Source organism: Pelophylax lessonae (genome assembly GCF_965119305.1).
Source record: "Pelophylax lessonae genome assembly, chromosome: 1".
Lineage (NCBI taxonomy): Eukaryota > Metazoa > Chordata > Amphibia > Anura > Ranidae > Pelophylax > Pelophylax lessonae.
Window position 1 is genome coordinate 672,902,626 of NC_138768.1, and position 19,350 is coordinate 672,921,975.

The 19,350-nt window shown below is 46.1% G+C and overlaps 1 protein-coding gene across 1 annotated transcript in view; it reads left to right on the forward strand.

Moving 5' to 3' along the window:
* MND1 (meiotic nuclear divisions 1) overlaps nt 1-19,350 on the forward strand; it is a 283,900-nt gene that overhangs the window by 39,419 nt on the left and 225,131 nt on the right. The window contains exons 3-4 of the mRNA XM_082257369.1: nt 6,066-6,123; nt 18,186-18,334. Of these exons, the coding sequence (XP_082113495.1) occupies nt 6,066-6,123; nt 18,186-18,334 (207 nt within the window). The remainder of the gene's footprint in view (nt 1-6,065; nt 6,124-18,185; nt 18,335-19,350) is intronic.

Below are 19,350 nucleotides of genomic sequence, written 5' to 3' on the forward strand. Positions count from 1 at the left end.
TATCTTTCTCTTTCAAATGGTTTTTATTGCATTTTTTCAAACAAACAGGTTAACAAGAAGGGAAGGGAAAGAAGGGCAAGCAAGCATGTACGATACATAATCATGTATTCAAACAAAAAACAGCAGGAATGAAACAGGAAGCAACATTGCCATTATCAGCATCAACAAGAGCATCAGCTACAATCACGACACATTTATCTTTGGTGCCCTCTAGTGGCACAGCTTAATATTATCTACAGATTATACATTCATGGGTTTGGACCTATAGGGTACCATTGCGTCCACGGGTTCCACCACATTAGCTCTTTGTGGTACCTTTCATGGGAGGGGGCCATCATGCTTACTCCTGTATCTTTTCACTTTCTCATTGCCGCCTGTAGAGTGCAGATTTTCCTGGTGGCTGCAGGTGCCTGTTTCTACTGGGTGGTGAGTCTGGTGGGGTCCTCTCCCCCCTCTGCTGAGGATCGCTTGGTGCTTTGTGCCTGGTGACCGGGTGGTGCTACCAGCGTGGTGGGGGTTGCCCCTTTGCAATGTTTTAAACTTTTTGTGGGGTCCCCCTGGTGACTCATGGAGTCTTTAGAGCACATCTCCCCCCACCTGATCCCCTCTCTGAGGCTGCGGGGCCCTCCGGGTCCCAACCATCCATCGATGCACTGACGGCGGTCCATGAGTCCTATGTGTCCCGGGTGGAGGTGACTTTAGGGTGACGGGCTAGCAAAAAGCACCCCCCGCCTTCCTCATCTGTCTCATCAGATCCTGAATCTGATTGGGCGGACATGGGTCACCCTGTTGGGTCTGCGACCACGCGCCCGGAGTCCTCAGATAGTGAGGACGATTCCTCCACATCTGCAACCGCGCATGAAAAGGTGTTGGTAGAAGCACTGATTGTATCTGTGCGTGGGATCTTAAAGATGGAGGATGCAGCTGCGACGGCGGCGCAGGTCCCTTTTGGCAATCACAAGCTATCCAGAGCAGCAAAGGTGTTTCCTTTCCCCCGCTTATTTTTGACACAATTGTCACTAAAGAGTGGGGACGGCCAAAGTGTCCCCTTGGGGTTCCTAAGCAATTTGCTAGGAGATACACCTATGAGGAGTCCCTTATTAAGACCTTTAAGGATCCGGCTTACAAGAAGGAAGAGGCTGTGGCCCGCAATATGTACACTCTGGGTGGTTCAGCACTGAGGTCAGTATTCACCATTGCCCTGGTGTTGCAAACTTTGACTGAGTGGGCTAAGCTTTTACGCCTTGACCTGGAAGGAGAACAGCACCCCCCTCCCTTTGCTCAGCTAGCGGACCAGCTGGTCCAGGGGCTGCAGTTTATCTGTGATGCCTCTTTGGATGCGGCTCCCCTAGTGCCTCGGCTCTCGGTTTCGGAAGTGGTCCTTCGGCGTGTCTTTTGGCTCAAATGCTGGTCTGCGGACCAGATTTCTAAAAAGGCCTTGACTGATCTCCCCTTTTTAAGGAGATCGACTGTTTGGAGCTACCTTGGATGACATCCTTAAAGGACTCACAGGGGGAAAGAGTACCTTTCTTCCGCAGGCTACTAACGGCAAGGACCCTCATCGTAGATGTGGGCCCTCCTTCTTGGCTCATAAGAAGTTTTTTAGCCCCTCAGGGTCGACTGACAAGAGCTTGAAGCCTTTCATGGCCTCCTGGAGGATCCAAACTAATCTGGTCTGGCAAGCTGAGAGCAGGCTTCTCCAGACCCACGGACAAGGCTTCTTCAACATGAAAGTGTGCCTCACCCGTATCGGGGGTAGGGTGACGTCTTCGCTGGTTTCCGGACCCGTGGACTTCCCTGAGACGAGAAGTGGGTCCACAAAGTAATTTGGTCTGGCTACAAGATCGATGTTCGCTCTTGTCCCCTGGCAAGGTTCTTTCCTTCCAACTTGTGCATGTCCCCAGAGCGCTTACAGGGTCTGTTTGGGGCAGTACAAGACCTTTTACTTCAAGGGGTGATTGTCCCGGTTCCGACTTCGGAACGTTTTTCAGGGTTTTTACTTTTTACTTTTACTCAGGAAGGAAGGCAAGGTGCGCCCAATCCTGAACCTCAAGGCCATGAACTGCTTTGTGCTGGTGCTGAAGTTCAGAATGGAGTCCATTCGCACGGTGGTGGCATCCCTGCATCAGGGGAATTTTCTTGCCTCTATCGACATCAAGGATGCTTACCTTCGCATTCCAATATGTGCCAGGCACCAGCGCTTCCTCAGCTTTGCCATGGGAGAGGAGCATTATCAGTTTGTGGCGTTTTTACCCTTTGGTCTCGCCTCTGTTCCTTGGGTCTTCACAAAAGTGTTAGCCCTGGTCCTAGCTTTGTTACGCCAACGGGGGATCGGGGGTACTGGGCTACTTGAATGACCTCCAAGCAGACTCTTCTACTGCTCTGGTGGGCAACCTGGAAATCACCATAGGAACTCTGAGGGAGTTTGGCTGGATTCTGAATTTTCAGAAGTCTGCTCTGGTTCCGTCAACAAGGCGGGACTATCTGGGTCTGACTCTGGACTCTGCCTTGGCCAGAGTGCTCCTTCCTCTGGACAAGCTCCAGATATTGCAGGCTGCAATTCGTCTCCTGCTGTCCAGCAGATGGTCATCCCTGCGGACTGGCATGTGGGTGCTGGGCCTGATGGTGTCTACCTTCGAGGCGGTTCCGTTTGCACAGTTCCATACGAGGTCCCTGCAAAGGGGGATTCTGGCCAAGTGGGACAAGACATCCTTAGCAAAAATTCTGCTCAGGGGCTCTGGACACTAGAAGAGTCCAGACTACTGATCAATGTCTTGGAACTCTTGAGCGATCAGACTGTGCCTGGACCATTGGACGGATTGTCTTCAGGGATGTCCAGTGCGCATTCAATCTGACAATGCCACGGCCTGGTGTCGATCACCAGGGAGGCACAAAAAGTGTCCTAGTGGCTCTGGAGGTAGCCAGCATTCTAAGGTGGGCAGAACGGTTCTGTTTGGAGCTACCCTCCAAAAAGCCCTCTCCTCCGTACACATTCCCGGGGTGGAAAATTAGCAGGCAGATTACCTCAGTCATCAGGCGTTGGACCAAGGAGATTGGTCCCTTCATCCGGAGGGGTTTCAGCAGTTGTGTTTCCGGTGGGGCATCCCTGAGGTGGATCTGTTGGCGTCTCGGCTCAACAGAGAGGTGCAAAGGTTTGTGGCTCGGTCCCAGGATCCTCTGGCGGATGCCACAGATGCATTGGTTGCCCCGTGGGGTCAGTATCGTCTGTTTTACGCCTCCCCCCCCCCCCCCCCTCCCCAGCTTCTGCCAAGACTTCTATACAGGTTTGAGGCAGAAGGGATTCTGGTCATCTAAGTGGCTCCGGACTGGCCTTGCTGGGCTTGGTACGCCGAAATGGTACGGCTGGTTGCCAACATTTCTTGGAAGCTTTCTCTCAGGGAGGATTTGCTGTGCCAAGGGCTAATCCTCCATCCCGCTTTACAGTCGCTGGCTTTGACAGCTCGACTGTTGAATGCCAGGTGCTGATGGAGAGAGGTTTGTCTTGAGTCGGTAATTCCAACATTCCAACACTGTTAAAAGCTAGGAAATCTACTTCTAGGAAGATCTACCATCATATGTGGAAGGCGTACGTTGCATTGTGTGAGTCTCATCCTAGCTCTCATCCTGGGGGGGGGTCGATGTTGAGCAGAAACTGGCCTTGAGTATGATCAAGGGTCAGGTGTCGGCCTTAGCGGTCTTCTTTTAAGGGCACTGGCCACATACTCCCTGGTGTGTACCTTTTCTTCAGGGGGTTAGGCACTTGGCCCCTCCAGTGCGGTCTCCGTTGCCGCCTTGGGACCTCAATTTAGTACTCACAGTCCTCCAGAAGCCTCCTTTTGAGAATATTCGGGAGATCCTCCTGCTTACGCTGTCCCAGAAGGTGGCCTTCTTGGTGGCTTTCACCTATGTGCGCAGGGTGTTGGAATTATGGGCGTTATGACAAGGCGTTATCCTGTCATTCACTTTACTTGGTGGTTCACATAGATAAGGTGGTTCTCCATCTTTGTCCGTTGTTCCTTCCAAAGGTTGTCTCTAGTTTTCCTTTGGATGAAGACATTGTGTTGCCTTCCTTGTGTCTCAGGCCAATACATCCGAAGGAAATTGCTTTGCATGCCTTGGATGTAGCCCGGGCGATTAGGGTGTACCTGGCAGCTACGGAGTCTTAGGAAATCAGACTCGCTATTTGTGCTTACGGATGGGCCTCGGAAAAGGTTGTCTGCTTCTGCTGCAACCATTTGCAGATGGATCAGACAGAAGGTGATTCAGGCCTATTCCATCAAGGGTCAGGTTCATCCATTCCCTGTCAAGGCACACTCCTGGGCCTTTCCATCATCAGGGGTCAGTGACACAGGTTTGCAAGGCGGCCACCTAGTCGTCAGTGCACACTTTCACATAAATATAAATTGGATGTGTTGGCATCTGCTGATGCTTCCTTTGGCTGCAAGGTTTTGTAGGCCTGGTTCTCTTTTGAGGGTGTATTGTTTTTTTTCAGGTGAGCTCCAGTTGTTTTGGTTGAACTCCTGTTTACCTGGTCGTCACAGAGCTGGTCCAGGCTCTGAAAAGATCCCAACCATATGATTGCTGCCCAGAAGCCTGGATTGGCACCAGGCTTGGCCTCTTAGCCATCCACTAGGAACCTGAGCTAGCCCCTCCTGCCCCCTCCACAGCCCAGCGCTCCAATGAGGGCTGGAGGGGAGAGCAGAGAGCCGCAGACTGACAGTCATGGTTCTCTGCTTTGAGCGGAGGGGGAGAACTGAACGATCAGTTACGTTTTGATCTCTAAGTATTCACTACAGAACTGGCGGGTAACAAATGCAGCATCAGATCGATGCTGCATCCACCTAGCTGAGTATTCTTCTTCTTTTTTTTTTTTTTTTTTTAAATCCTGACTTCTCTTTTAATATTAATATTAGATTAATATCCTCTTTTTTTTGATTGTTGATAATGTGTTTTACATAAGAGTGGCAAACATTTACCAGTCTCATCGGAGTTCTTGTAACTGGGAAGATGACCATGCAAAGTGTCATATATGTTCAGTATATTTCAAAAACCCTGTAATTGATTAAAAAAATATAAATGCCATGCAATTTTAAACTATTTCGATTGTACCATTAGGCACAGACCATTTTGGTGTGTTACTGGTGAAAATGTATTAATGTACCATGTATTCTGTAGCTAAAAACTTTGTACATTATTGGCAAACCACATTTTTCTTGTGTAAGCGGGGTACTTTCTTCTTGCTTTATTTAAGGTTGTCTAGGGTTTTTGACTAACAGTAGCATCAGGGTGTTATGTCATTACAGAGTTATCCAAACAAGCAGATCGTTTTATTATAAAAAAAAAAAAAAAAAAAGAAAGACCTATGTAAACAGGCAGTCGGATTAGAAGATAAAGAGGAAGCAGAGTTAGCTTGTCTAAGAAGTACAGTATATATTTTTTCCCCTATGTGTTCCTTCAAGTGTGTCATGTTTGTGAGTGTAAAACAATAAACACATTTTACACCTGTTATTGTGTGATTTAATAGAGGTGTGCATTACCATAAAAACTCATGCTACAACGCACCACACAAAAACATGAAGTCCCGGTTCACACTAGGGCGACCTGTGAGGCGACCTGGTCGCCTCACAGGTCGCCGCAGGTCGCCTCCCATAGGGAAGCTGCGGACCCCTTCTAATAGGAGCGACACAAGTCGCTCCGACCTAGAAAAAGGGTCCGGAGCTTCTTTGGGACGACCAGGAGGCGACCGCCATAGACTTCAATATTATGAAGTCTGTGGCGGCCGCTCCGAGATCGCGGCGCGCTGCTCGCAACACGACCTCGGAGGTCGCGGTGCGAAGTAGCGTCGCCCCCTATGTGAACAGGGGGCGAAGACTACATGTTGATTTTACATTTGCCGTGTGTTATAAATATGTGTTAAATCTCCTTTTTTTTTTTTTTTTTGTCGTTGTTGGTGTTTTTTTTTTTTTTTTTTTTAATTCTCTCTGCATATTATCTTCTTGTAAGCTAAGTTGGGGAGGCTAGGCTGCTATCTAATCATTGAAATCTATGTTATTTTTTGCTAATAGAAAGATGTATTCCAACTGAAGGACCTGGAGAAAATTGCCCCAAAAGAGAAAGGGATTAGTAAGTTTTATTTTTCTTTAGTATTGTAATGTGAGTAGTTTGCAAGACATCAGCAAATGTTTTAGGTTTCTAGATTATATTTGAAGGAGGGTTAGGAAAACACTTGGTTTATTTAGATCTAGGCATGTGCATAAAAATGTTTTTTGTAGTGTTGGGCAGGTTTGTTCTCATGTGTAACATGGGTTGACGTGGATTTTGACACGTTGATGCATGCTTTGTGTAATTTTTAATCTGAACTGGATTCAAGCACAATTCTGGAATCTGAACCATTAGGGTGGCAATAAACCCAAAACCAAAAATGTATTATATTGCAATTTGCCAATCATTAGATGTGGTGGCTGCATTAGCTTTCTTTTTTTTTTTTCTTTTCAAGCTTTTTTTTCTCCTGGTGATCTGGCCAGTAGCACACCTGCTGTATTACAGTTCCCCCACTCTGGATGAAGGAGCAAATGTGAAACCTTTGGTCAGATAACCAGATGAACATAGCCTAAAAAAGAAAATTAACACAGTCATCACATCTAAGAAATGGTAAGCTGCGATTAAATAAATATTTGCATGTATGTGTAATACCACTTTTAATTCTATCGACCTTCCAATCCACTAAAACTGCAGTCTCCAAAGTAAGACCCTTTGCTTACCTTTTTCCTGCCCTTGAGGCATTATTCCTGCCACTGACCCCAACAACGGGGCACCATTCCTTCCACTGACCCGAACAACGGGGCACCATTCCTTCCACTGACCCGAACAACGGGGCACCATTCCTTCCACTGACCCCAACAACGGGGCACCATTCCTTCCACTGACCCCAACAACGGGGCACCATTCCTTCCACTGACCCCAACAACGGGGCACCATTCCTTCCACTGACCCCAACATTGGGGCACTGTTCCTTCCACTGACACCAACAATGGGACACTGTTCCTCCCACTTAAACCCAACTATTTCTCCCCTTCATACCAAAGATCTGGCATTGTTTACTCCCACTGGGCACAGTTTGGCCCCTCTAATGCCTAAAGGAAAGTGAACTGACCCTTTCTTTAGAAAATTTCCAGACCCCAGCACTAAAAGAAGTAAAAACAGACTTGTTACATGTTTTTTTTTTTTTCTAAATTTTGATTTTAACCACTTAAGCCCCGGAGGATTTGGCTGCTAAAGGACCAGGGGTTTTTTTGCGATTTTTTTACTGCGTGACTTTAACGGACAATTGCGCGGTCGTGCGACGCTGTACCTAAACGAATTTGACGTCCTTTTTTTCCCACAAACAGAGCTTTCTTTTGGTGGTATTTGATCACCTGTGCGATTTTTTGATCACGCGCTATAAACAAAAAAAGAGCGTAAATTTTGCAAAAATAACAATATTTTTCACATTTTTTTATATGAAATTCCCCAAAAAAAAAAGTAAAAATCAAATTTTTTTTCGGCCAATTTGTTTTATGCTACCTATGTTTGGTAAAAAAAATAGCAAAAAGCGTATTTTGATTGGTTTGTGCAAAAGTTATCGCGTTTACTAACAAAGGGAAAGATTTTTGTCATTTTTGGTGTTTTTTTTTTTAACGCGTAATGGCGGCGATCTGCGATTTTTTTTTTCGGTACTGCGACATTGCGGCGGACAGATCGGACCCTTGACTGACATTTTTGACACTTTTGGGGTTACCAGTGACATTACTGCAGTAATCAGTGCTATACATATGCACTGTTACTGCAAAAATGACACTGGCAGGGAAGGGGTTAACTTTATTGGACAGGGAGGGGTTAAGTGTGTCCTAGGGGCGTGATTCTAACTGTGTAGGGACATTCCTATTGGTGTAAAAGCAAAGATCAACCGTTCTACATAGTAGAACGGACAGATCTTCACTTTTACACAGGGAGAACTGACAGGCAGCTTGTTTACACAAGCCGCTCTGTCTTTCTCCCTTCACAGGAGCGATCGCAGTGTGACTGGCGGACATCGAGTCCGCCGGTCACACGCACTGACTTGCCTGTGAACGAGCCGCGGCGGGCGCGCGCCTCGGCGGGCGCGCGCCCGCCCGCGATAGGCTCGCAAGTCAGTGACAGGCGAGTGACGTACCGATACGTCACTCTGCCTGGCCGGGGCTGACCGCCGCAGTATATAGTCGTGCGGCGGTCGGCAACCGGTTAAGATACAAAAATAGAGCCTATTGGGCATACCTAGGCTTGGCACATATACTTTTAAATAAACACAAACAAATAAAACCAAGCCTCATAATAACGTATCCTAAGTGGCAAAATTGGCACTAAAACGAAACCACTTGCTTCATTCGCTTCGGAGGATATTTGTACTTTGTAGGGTATCAGCTACTAAGGTTAATATGGAGCCTTGTTCTGGTAAGCTGGAAGTCACCATTCTCTGAAGTGCAAAATTATGTTTGGTTCTCTACCATACTTTATATATTCTTTCAGCGTCTTGCAAGGTAATTTATTAACCGGTAGGTTCAGGGTCAGTATTAGTGGACCCAAATGTTTTTTTTTTTTTAATGTGCTTCAATGCAGCTTTTGAGATGGGAACATGCACTTTTTTTTATTATGGGGATGTTCACCCTTCCATCTTGGTGTTTAAAATGCAAAATTGTAAGTGGGCCCTTAAGAAAGCCTAAAAAAGGAAATCAATGCAGTCATCACATCTAAGAAATGGTAAGCTGCAATTTAATAAATGTTTGCATGCATGTGTAAAACCACTTTAAATTCTACCAACCTTCCAATCCACTAAAACTGCAGTCTCCAAACTAAGCCCCCTTGTTTACTTTTTTCTGGCCCTTGAGGCATTATTCCTGACACTGACACCAACAATGGGGTACTATTCCTTCCACTGACACCAACAATGGGGCACTATTTGTATAAAAAGAAAAGTGCGCTGGTCTGTGATTAAGCTGCTACCAGAAAGAATGAATAGAATGTGTGAATGTGTGAATGTGGGTGGTCCGCTAAATCCAATAAATATGAACAAATCAATGTACATAAATCAATGTGACCAAAACAAATGTAATCATAAAGTCCCAAATTCAAAGTAATGAAACTCTTCCGATTGTAAATTCTGGTGATACAAAATAAAGATGACAAAACGGTGATGGGTTCAAATGGTGATTTTGAAATCCCTCCACCTGGTGAAATTCCTCCTTACCGGACGGATATAAAGTAAGTGCAAAATATATGATGTTCCAAACAACCAATTTCTTGTGACCACACAAAAGAAATAGTGCTCTTCGCCGTGCGTGCAAAAACCAAGATGGCCTCTTACCAGAATGGTATTTAAACAGCACTCTGCAAAATCATAGGGATGATCAAACTGCCTCTCTCCATACGAATAGATGCGGTCAATTCCCAGGGTTCAGCAGGGCTTATATCATCCTCTCCAACATGAGCATGTAAAGTAATAATGACCGATGGTGCATTACCCTTTTAAAAGCATTTATTAAAGATAAAAATGCACTTACATGTAGATGGTATGATATCGCGTGAAACACTATATACGAGCAGTGAGGAAATTTCTGTAATGCTCGTGTCCGGCTGCAGCGGGACTCCGAGCAACGTAGTGACCGCACGCCTCCTTGCTGACGCGTTTCCTCCGATTGGATGCCTTCAGAGATAGGAGGTGAATATCTCCTACCCACGTTCACACAATGGGGCACTATTCCTTCCACTGACACCAACAACGGGGCACTATTCCTTGCACTGACAACAAAAATGTGGCACTGTTCCTCCCACTGACACCAACTATTTCTCCCCCTAATATCAAAGATCGGGCATTGTTTACTCCACTGGGCACAGTTCGGCCTTCCTAATGCCTAAAGGGCAGTAAACTGGCCCTTTCTTTAGACAGTTGTAGATCCCTGCACAAAAAGAAAGAAAAACAAGACATGTAACATGTTTGTTTTTTTTTTTTTTTTAAATTGTGCTTTAATGCAGCTTTTGAGATGGGAACATGCACCATTTTTAGTATGGGGATGTTGGACCCTTCCACCTTAGCGTTTAAACACAACATTGTAAATGGGCCCTTAAAGAATTATTATTACAGTTTTTAAATTCTTGTGGCATCTAGTCTAGGGCACCTTGTGCATTGGAGCTTTTGGTCCCTTTCTGTTCTGTGACTTTTTTGCTGATCTAGCTTGCCCCACTTCCTCCACCGCTGTCTAACCACGCTGCTATCAAAGAGATGAATAGGTGACTAGCAGGCACACATAGCTGAGGGCACAATGATGGATAGCGCAGACAGAGGAGTGGGGCATAACATCTGCAGCTCTGTGCCTCTTTTGTTCTACCTCCTGCCTTCTTCATGTTTCCTCTAATCCAAGACTTGCCTGCCTGTTATTCCAGGGAAAGAGACTACAGTACTAGCTGTTGGCTTACATTGTGAATTACTGCATGCTGAGACAAGTGCTGCCTTTCACTAAAACACTAGCCCAAAACACAAGCTAGAAACTTGTTCTGTAGTCCCTCTACCTGCAATGGTAGGGGGACCGGTCTGGGTGAAGTTGTCTGTGAGAAACTGTAGTACTAGCTGCTGGATTGGATTGTGGACTTGAAATTTTGGGAATAATAGTGAAGATCTCCAGTGCACTGTTGTTCACAACACAAGCCCATCAGCCAGTACTGTAGTCTCCCTCCCTAGATCAGAAGGCAGCAAGTAACCCTTTTACAAGTGCTGTATACCTCTGAAGAAGACGTAAGGGAGGATAATGGCGTGGGCTGCTGTTGCTATGCATGTTCGGGTTGGGAGGGATAAGGGTTGGATCCATTGTTCTATTATATTAGAGGTGTTAGGTCTACCCTTTTGAGCACAGTCCAGTTACTGCAGCCATATGGGTCTGTGGAAGGTGGCCAGTGATATACAGTGAGAATGAAGGAAGAACAAACCGAGAATAATCCGACTGCTGCTGTCGGTAATTGGAAATAATATACAGAAATGTCTGTGAAGCATAAACTTGGAATAATTTTACCATTTCTTTACATGCAAGTTTGATGTTACTGGCAACATTTCCTTAACATGGATTTGAAGTGTCCACTTTCCTTTTCTTTCTGATCTACTTATTAAACCTGTTTAAAAAAGTGCAAATTACATTGCTTATGATTTTTAAGGTTAAAGAACGCTTTTGAGATTAGGATTTTGTTAGAACTGTACTTCAAGAATTCAGCAACTTCCCTAAAATGTGTTGGCTAAAGCCATTAAACCATAAATACCATAGTAGAATTTTGTTTGAAAGCATGCATTTGTTTTTTTGCTTTAACCACTTGCAGGCCTGTCACACAATACATATACTGTGGCAGGTCGACACATGCAGGCACAATCACGTACCTGTGTACTATGTTATATGTGATATGTACTATAACACCTGGTTTAGGAGCATGCAGCGCACCACTGGTTAACCCATTCATGACAGTTGAAAACTTTGCTGTTACAATGATCTTTATTTTAACAACAAACGAAATGTAAAAAAAAAAAAAATCCCTGATCACTCCTCCAGAGTGGTACAGTGTTACCATGGTGACACTGAAATACTCTGATGACAAGATGTAAAAGAAAAGAATAAAAAATAATTAACTTTTTTTTTTTTTTTTTTTTTTTTTACGTATTCAGTCTCTCTGGTCACTGCCACATCAGTCATACTGTACATTATTCAGTTTCTTCATTTTCAAAACAATTGTTACAAACAGTGAACTCAAAAAGTTTACCATGCCTCTTATTAAATGCCTCAGACTGTCTTCTTTCCAAAAGGGGTTATTTGGGGGGAATTTGTACCGTCTGCATATTTTAGGGCCTCAAGAAATGACATAGGACATCAGTACATCAGAATTTATCAGTTTTAAAATACACTGCACAAATAAAGAAACACTTTGAAAACACATAAGATGGCAATGGGGAAAAATCTCATGCTAGATATCTTTACTAATATGGACTGGGAAATGTGTTAGGAAAAAAGGATGCCACACCCTTTGATGGAAATGAAAATGATTAACCTACAGAGGGCTGAATTCAAAGACACCCCAAAAATTTGTGAAAAAATGTTGTAGCAGGCTAGTCCATTTTGCTGACATTTCTTTGCAGCAACTCAAAATGGTACTCAGTAGTTTGTATGGCCCCCACGTGCTTGTATGCATGCCTGACCACATCGGAGCATGCTCCTAATGAGACAACGGATAGTGTCCTAGGTTATTTCCTCCCAGATCTGGACCAGTGAAATATGGCAGCATCGGGATGGACTGAAACATAATGTCCCAAAGGTGTTCTTTTGGATTTAGGTCAGGCGAGCGTAGGGGCCATTTAATGGCAATAATTCCTTTATCCTCCAGGAACTGGCTGCATACTCTTGCCACATGAGGTTGAGCATTGTTGTGCACCAATAGGAACCGAGGATCCACTGCACCAGCGTAGGGTCTGACAGTGGGTCCAAGGAGTTCATCCGAATACCTAATGGCAGTCTGGGTGCCATTGTCTAGCCTGTAGAGGTCTGTGCGTCCCTCTATGGATATGCCTTCCCAGACCATAACTGACCCACCACCAAACCGGTCATGCTGAACAATGTTACAGGCAGCATAACATTCTCCACTGCTTCTCCAGAAAAATAAAAAACCCAGTGATGATCCAATACCACCAAAAGAAAGCTCTATTAGCGTGAAAAAAACGGAAAAAACATAATAACATTTTAATTTGCGTAAAGAATTGCATGACCGCGCAGTTGCCAGTTAAAATATCGCAGTGCTGAATAGCAAAAAATGGCCTGGTCATGAAGGGGGTGAAACTTTCTGGAGCTAAAAGTGGTTAAGAGTGTTTGATTTTCATTAGTGGAGTCGACTCAACATTTGTTTTGATCACAGCGAAAATTCATTCCAAAATCGAATGTTAAAAGCAAATGAAGTTCTGAAGTACTTTCAAATGATCTTCATCAAGCCATTGAATGTACTGAGAATTTTTGTTTGCGTATTCCTGCAAAAATCTACTAATGTATGGCCAGCTTTACAATGGGTTACGTCCAGTGAGGTGCATGCTGAGAGTACAGTTGTCACAATACTTTTGTCACTCTGACGCTGGACTTTTCGGCCTTTGCACCTGTAGCTGCAGAGTCGTTTGTATCCGCTCTGCGTGCACCACCTATCCTCTTGCTCTGTCAGAGTTCTTTATGTTATCTAAACCCATTCACATAATGCAAAGCCCTCTGTCAATGGACAGCAGAGGGCCTGCTGTTGAAGAAAGCAGCATTGATCCTACCAAGGCATTGGTAGTGTAGTATAGCTGTACTCCCAGCACTTGGTAAAACTGACAAATGGATTCCAGGAAGTAAATGATACATCATCTGCCCTTACTCAAGATGGCCACTGCCATGGAGACATGGATGGATGGATGGATGAGGGAGTTTGCTTTGAATATTAAAAATTAATGAAATAGCATTTTTGCTTTGTGGTGCTCAGATGCAGTGCAGTTCCACTTTAATCTCTCTCATGGGGCTAATACAGCAATAAAAATCTGGCAGGGTTTCCAATCCCTTTCAACTCTATCTAAAAAAAAAAAAATACAAAAAAATGCATTTAGTTATACTTTAATGCTTCTGCTGCCTGTTGGTGTACAGGCTAATGAATGCTAACTGAAGTTCTGTATGAAGTCCGGAACACATTAGCAATGTTGTTCTTTGGTTTTTAGTAAAGAAAGACTTTTACTTGCCCAGAATATCTTGTCGTAGCCCAATGATGTGCACCTTCTTAATCAATGAAAGAAATGGCAGGCTATTTTGTAAGTCTATTGTATTTCCTCTGTTGGGATAATTATTTTTCTCTTTCGTTCATTGAGAGACACAGCTCCAGATCTTCTTGACCCTTGGGGTTTACACTAGGCAGAAAAAAAATTTGACTACGCCTGTAGGGCAGTCCCAGGGGGTATACTCCCACTTCCAGCTATAGGTCTAGTCAGGAGTAAGGACCTAGTTCTTTGCTGGGATCTCTGGTCCTAGCTTTTTTTTCCTTTTTTTAAATTAATTTTTTTTTTCTTTTAGTGTTTTCTGTTCTGTGAGAACTACATTCAACTGCCCGACTGGGTGACAGACTGGATATCCTAGATCCCTACGGTCTTCCCAGTCTCGCCAGCAAGTGCAACCCGACCTTAGCTCTGCACTAGGTTGGCCGTGACATAGCCCCCCTGGATGGGGGCTGGCCGGCGAGTTAAACTACTCGCTAGGACGCATAGCCCTGGTCACGGACCTAGTTACGACCTGAGTCGCAGCGTGCCTCTGGCTCGAAGCACACCCGTTCCAAGATGCTGAGATGGTCTGCCTGGAGCGGTGCCGGTCCGGTCCCAAGGTGTGGTGAGTAGTGTCCCCCCTCGCTTCTGGTGTTTTTTTTTTTTTTTTGGGACGTGGGCCCCTCCCTGGGTTAATCGGACCCTTGAGTGCCCTTCCTTCCCTCATGTCACTCCCCCTCACTATTGGGATCCCTCTGCGAACCACCCCCCATTCACCCATGCCTAGCTCCCCTACCCCCTTGGGGCGGCCAGGACTGTTTTTTTCTGATTGGGTGTGTCGAGTGGATGCTAGGGGCCGGGGGGGGGGAATAGTCCTGGTGGCGGTCCCCAGGTTAACCATGGAGTCCCTGGAGCAGGTGTCACCACCTGACCCCCTCTCAGAGGCTGCGGGGCCCTCTGGGTCCCAGCCCACTTTGTCTGCTTTGACGGTGGTCCTGCAGTCACTGGTGTTCAAAGTAGATATGGCCCTCCAAAATAGGACGAGGAAAAAGCATCCTCCGCCTTCACCTGCATCCTCTGTCTCCTCGGATTCTGAGGTTGATTTGGCCGCCGAGGACGCGAGTCATCCTACTGGATCTGCATCCACGCACCTGGAGTGCTCTGATAGTGAGGGTGACTCCTCTTCCATTACAGCTGCACATGAAAAGGCGCTAGTGGATGCGCTGATTGTATCGGTGTGGGAAACTTTGAAATTGGAGGACTTGGCAAAGGTGTTTCCTTTTCCCGCTTATTTCGACAACATTGTCGCGAGTCAGTGGGGTTCCCCCAAACACGCTGTCGGGGTACCTGCTTTCACTGAGGGTCATTGTACCGGTTCCGGAATCGGAATGCTTTCAGGGGTTTTATTCAAACCTATTTACTGTTCCCAGGAAGGAAAGCAAAGTCGGTCCAATTCTGGACCGAAGGCCTTGAATCGCTTTGTGCGTGTTCAGAAATTTTGAATGGAGTCCATTCGCACAGTAGTGGCATCCCTTCATCAAGGGTATTTCCTGGCCTCTATCGATATCTAGGAGGCTTACTTTCATATCCCAATATATGTCGGGCATCAGCATTTCCTTCGCTTTGCCATGGGCGAGGAGCACTATCAATTCGTGGAGTTACCCTTTGGTCTCGCCTCAGCTCCTCTGGGTGTTCACAAAAGTTTTGGCCCCGGTGTTAGCATTGCTAAGGCAGAAGGGGATTGCGGTACTCGGGTACTTGGACAATCTCCTTCTGCGAGCAGTGTCCCTGAATGCCTTAAAAGACAGTCTGGACATTTCGGTGCGAACTCTACAACTCTGTTCTTGTCCTGTCTACCAAGCTGGACTATCTGGGCCTGACACTGGACACTGCCTCAGCATGGCTCCTGTTGTCCAGCCGGCAGTCATCTCTCAGGACTTGTATGCAAGTACTGGGCTTGATGGTCTCCACCTTCGTGGTGGTTCCGTTTGCTCAGTTCCATACCAAAGCTCTGCAAAAAGAGATTCTTGCCATATGGAACCCACAGTCTCTAGACAATCTGATCCTGTTGAGCTGGGGTACGAGGGGATCCCTGATCTGGTGGCTCCGCTCTTCGGCGCTTCGACCGGGAAAACCCTTTCTCCCCCTGTACTGGACCGTGGTCACCACGAATGCCAGCCTGTCCGGGTGGGGAGGTGTCTTGGGCATGGATTGTGCTCAGGGGGTTTGGACTCTGAAGGAGTCCAACCTGCCGATCAATATCCTGGTAATTCGGCGATTAGGCTTTGCCTGACCCAATGGACGGATCGTCTGCAGGGACGCCCAGTATGGCATCAGTCGGACAATGCCACAGCCGTGGCATATGTCAATCATCAAGGGGACACCAAAAGTGCCCTAGCGGCCCGGGAATTAGCCGGCATTCTAAGGTTGACAGAACTCTTTGTTCCAGCCATCTCTGCTGTGCATATTCCAGGGTTGGAAAATTGCCAGGCGGACTACCTCAGTCGGCAGATGTTGGATCAGGGAGAATGGTCTCTCCACCCGGAGGTGTTTTATCAACTGTGTCTCCGGTGGGGGACTCCCAATGTGGACCTGTTGGCCTCTCGTCTCAACAGGAAGGTGCAGAGGTTCGTAGCAAGGTCTCGCATCCTCTGGCCGACGCAACAGACGCTCTGGTGGTCCCTTGGGACCAGTATCGTCTGGTATACGCATTTCCTCCAATAACTCTTCTGCCGAGACTCCAGCAAAGAATAGAGGCAGAAGGGATTCCGGTCATCCTAGCGGCTCCGGACTTGCCTCACAGGGTTTGGTACGCAGACCTGGTACGGCTGGTCCTCGATGTCCCTTGGAGACTCCCGATCAGAGAAGATCTTTTAGCTCAAGGGCCAATCTTCCATCCTGCTTTACAGTCGCTGGCTTTAACGGCTTGGCCAAGCGCTGAAGGATAGAAGGGTGTCTGAATCTGTGATTCCTTTGCTGTAAACGAGAAAATCTACTTCTAGGAAGATTTATCATCGAGTCTGGAAGGCGTACATTGCTTGCTGTGAGTCTCCGGGGGGGTCTCCACTCGTTCCTTTTCGGTGTCTCGTGTTTTGAAGATTTCGGCCCTGGTGATTTTCTTTCAGCGCCTGTTCACACCCACAAATTCTTTGGTTCACACCTTTGTTCATGGGGTCTGCCACCTGGCTCCCCCGGTGAGATCTACGTTACCTCCGTGGGACATCAATTTGGTGCTGTCAGTTCTTCAGAAACCGCCTTTTGAAAATATTTGTGAGGTTTCTCTGCTTACTCAGAAGGTAGCCTTCTTGGTGGCTATTACTTCTGCGTGCAGGGTTTCGGAGTTGGCTGTGTTGTCTTGTCGTTCACCCCATCTGGTGGTTCACAGGGACAAAGTGGTGCTTCGTCCCTGCCAGTCGTTCCTTCCTAAAGTCGTCTCTGGTTTCCATTTAAATGAAGACCTTGTGTCGTCTTCCTTGTGTCCTAAGTCTAAGCATCCTAAAGAGATTGCCCAAACCACATCCAAAGAATGTAAGGCAATCAGGGTGTACCTGGCGGTGACTGAGTCGTTCCGACATTGGATTCTCTTTTTGTCCTTACAGATGGATCAGACAGACGGTGGTGCAGGCCTATTCCATTAGGTGTCAGGATCCTCCTTTCCCTGTTCAGGCACATTCTACGTGGGTGCTTAGTGCTTCTTGGGCCTTCTGTCATCAGGCGTCGCTAGTGCAGGTTTGCAAGGCGGCCCCTGGTTGTCCGTGCACACTTTCACAAAATTTTATAGGTTGGATGCGTTGGCATCTGCGGATGCTTCTTTTGGCCGCAAGGTTTTGCAGGCCGCTGTTGGAGAGGATTAGTCCTCTTTGAGGGTGTTTTTTCTGTCAGGTGAGTTTCAGTTGTTCCTGGTTAAGCTCCTGTTTTACCTGGTTGGCTATGTTTAGCCTTTGGGAAGTGTGTTTTCTTGCTGTGTTCTTCCCACCCCTCATGTTGACACTGCTTTGGGACGTCCCATGTGTCAAGAAGATCTGGAGCTGTGTCGGTCAATGAACGAAATCGAAAACTGGATTTTTTTCTTACCGTAAAATTATTTTCTCTAATGTTTATTGACGGACACAGCACCCGCCCCCTCTATTGAGTTTGGTTTTATGTTCTCCTGACACTGTTTGTTACAAAACTGAAGTCCTATAGCAGGAAGTGGGATTACACCCCCTGGGACTGCCGTATAGGCATAGTCAAACTTTTTTCCACCTATTGTCCTACTCCTGTAGGGGGCAGCATAAACCCCAAGGGTCAAGAAGATATGGAGCTGTGTCCGTCAATGAACAGCAGAGAAAAGGATTTGATGTTAAGAAAATCCATTTTTTTTTTTTTTTTTCCCTAGCATCCATGTCCGTGAAAGACATCCTACAAAGCCTAGTGGACGATGCCATGGTAGATTCTGAGCGCATTGGGACTTCAAATTACTTTTGGGCATTTCCCAGCAAGGCTCTTCATGCTCGGAAAAGAAAGCTGGAGACCCTGGAAAGCCAGGTAATTCTGACACTATCCTGCCATACAGTATGTGCTGATGTAGTACACCATGATGGATTCTTTTTTTTCAGGTCAAACACTCCAAAGACATGCTGGTAAATGGCTTCTATCTAAATTGGCCTAAGAACATGTATTAATTTAAATTAGGGACCTTAGATTGTCAGCTCCTTGAGGGCAGGGACTGATGTAAATGTACAATATACTGTATATGTAAAGCGCTGCTTAAATTGTCAGAGTTCTGTAAGTACCTGTAATATTAATAATGGAAATATGAAAATGGAAATATGAAACTGTCAAAAACAGGATAGGTGGGAATGAATATTTGGCATTTCTACATTTGTAGAATGGGCAATTTACAGGCTGACCTGCAGTATTTAAAAACGTGCAGCATGTGTGAAGATATTCTTGTGAGTTGCACATTCTGCACTCGCTGGCAGCCTGCAGTGGAAGAGGGAAGGAAGAGGTTCTGTGGGGAGCACTAACGAACAAGGTGCAGGAAATCCGAATGCTCTGGAGTGTAGCAACTAGCGCCCTTTCCTGATCAAGGTGAGTGTGATCGCACCATCAGCAGCAAGGTGGAAGAGCTTCTCAAAGGTTCATGTCTGTAGTCCGGGGGGTAGTTATATGGACAAGTGGTGGGCCTGGCCTGCAAAGGACTCAGGGAGATGGGTAGCTTACCTGTTGGCAGCCAGATACGCTAGTAGTGTCACCAAAATGGTGTGAGGTAGGTAGATTTCAGCCAGGTGCACTGTTGGTGTCACTGGAATGATAGATAGTTGGGAACAAGGTGCACTATCATTTGTCCCTGGAATGGTGTGTAGACTGTACACTCTGAACCTATTCTTTGGGCCTCTTTCCAATTTTAAGTTCTATTTGGCAACACCCACTTTACGGCACACTGAGTAGCCCCATCCACCCAGTTGCCAAGTATGTTGCCTGAGCATTGTCGTGTGGGAGGATCCTTAGCCCTGTATAAGCTTTGACTCAGAACTTACTTACTTAGGGCTTTTACACAG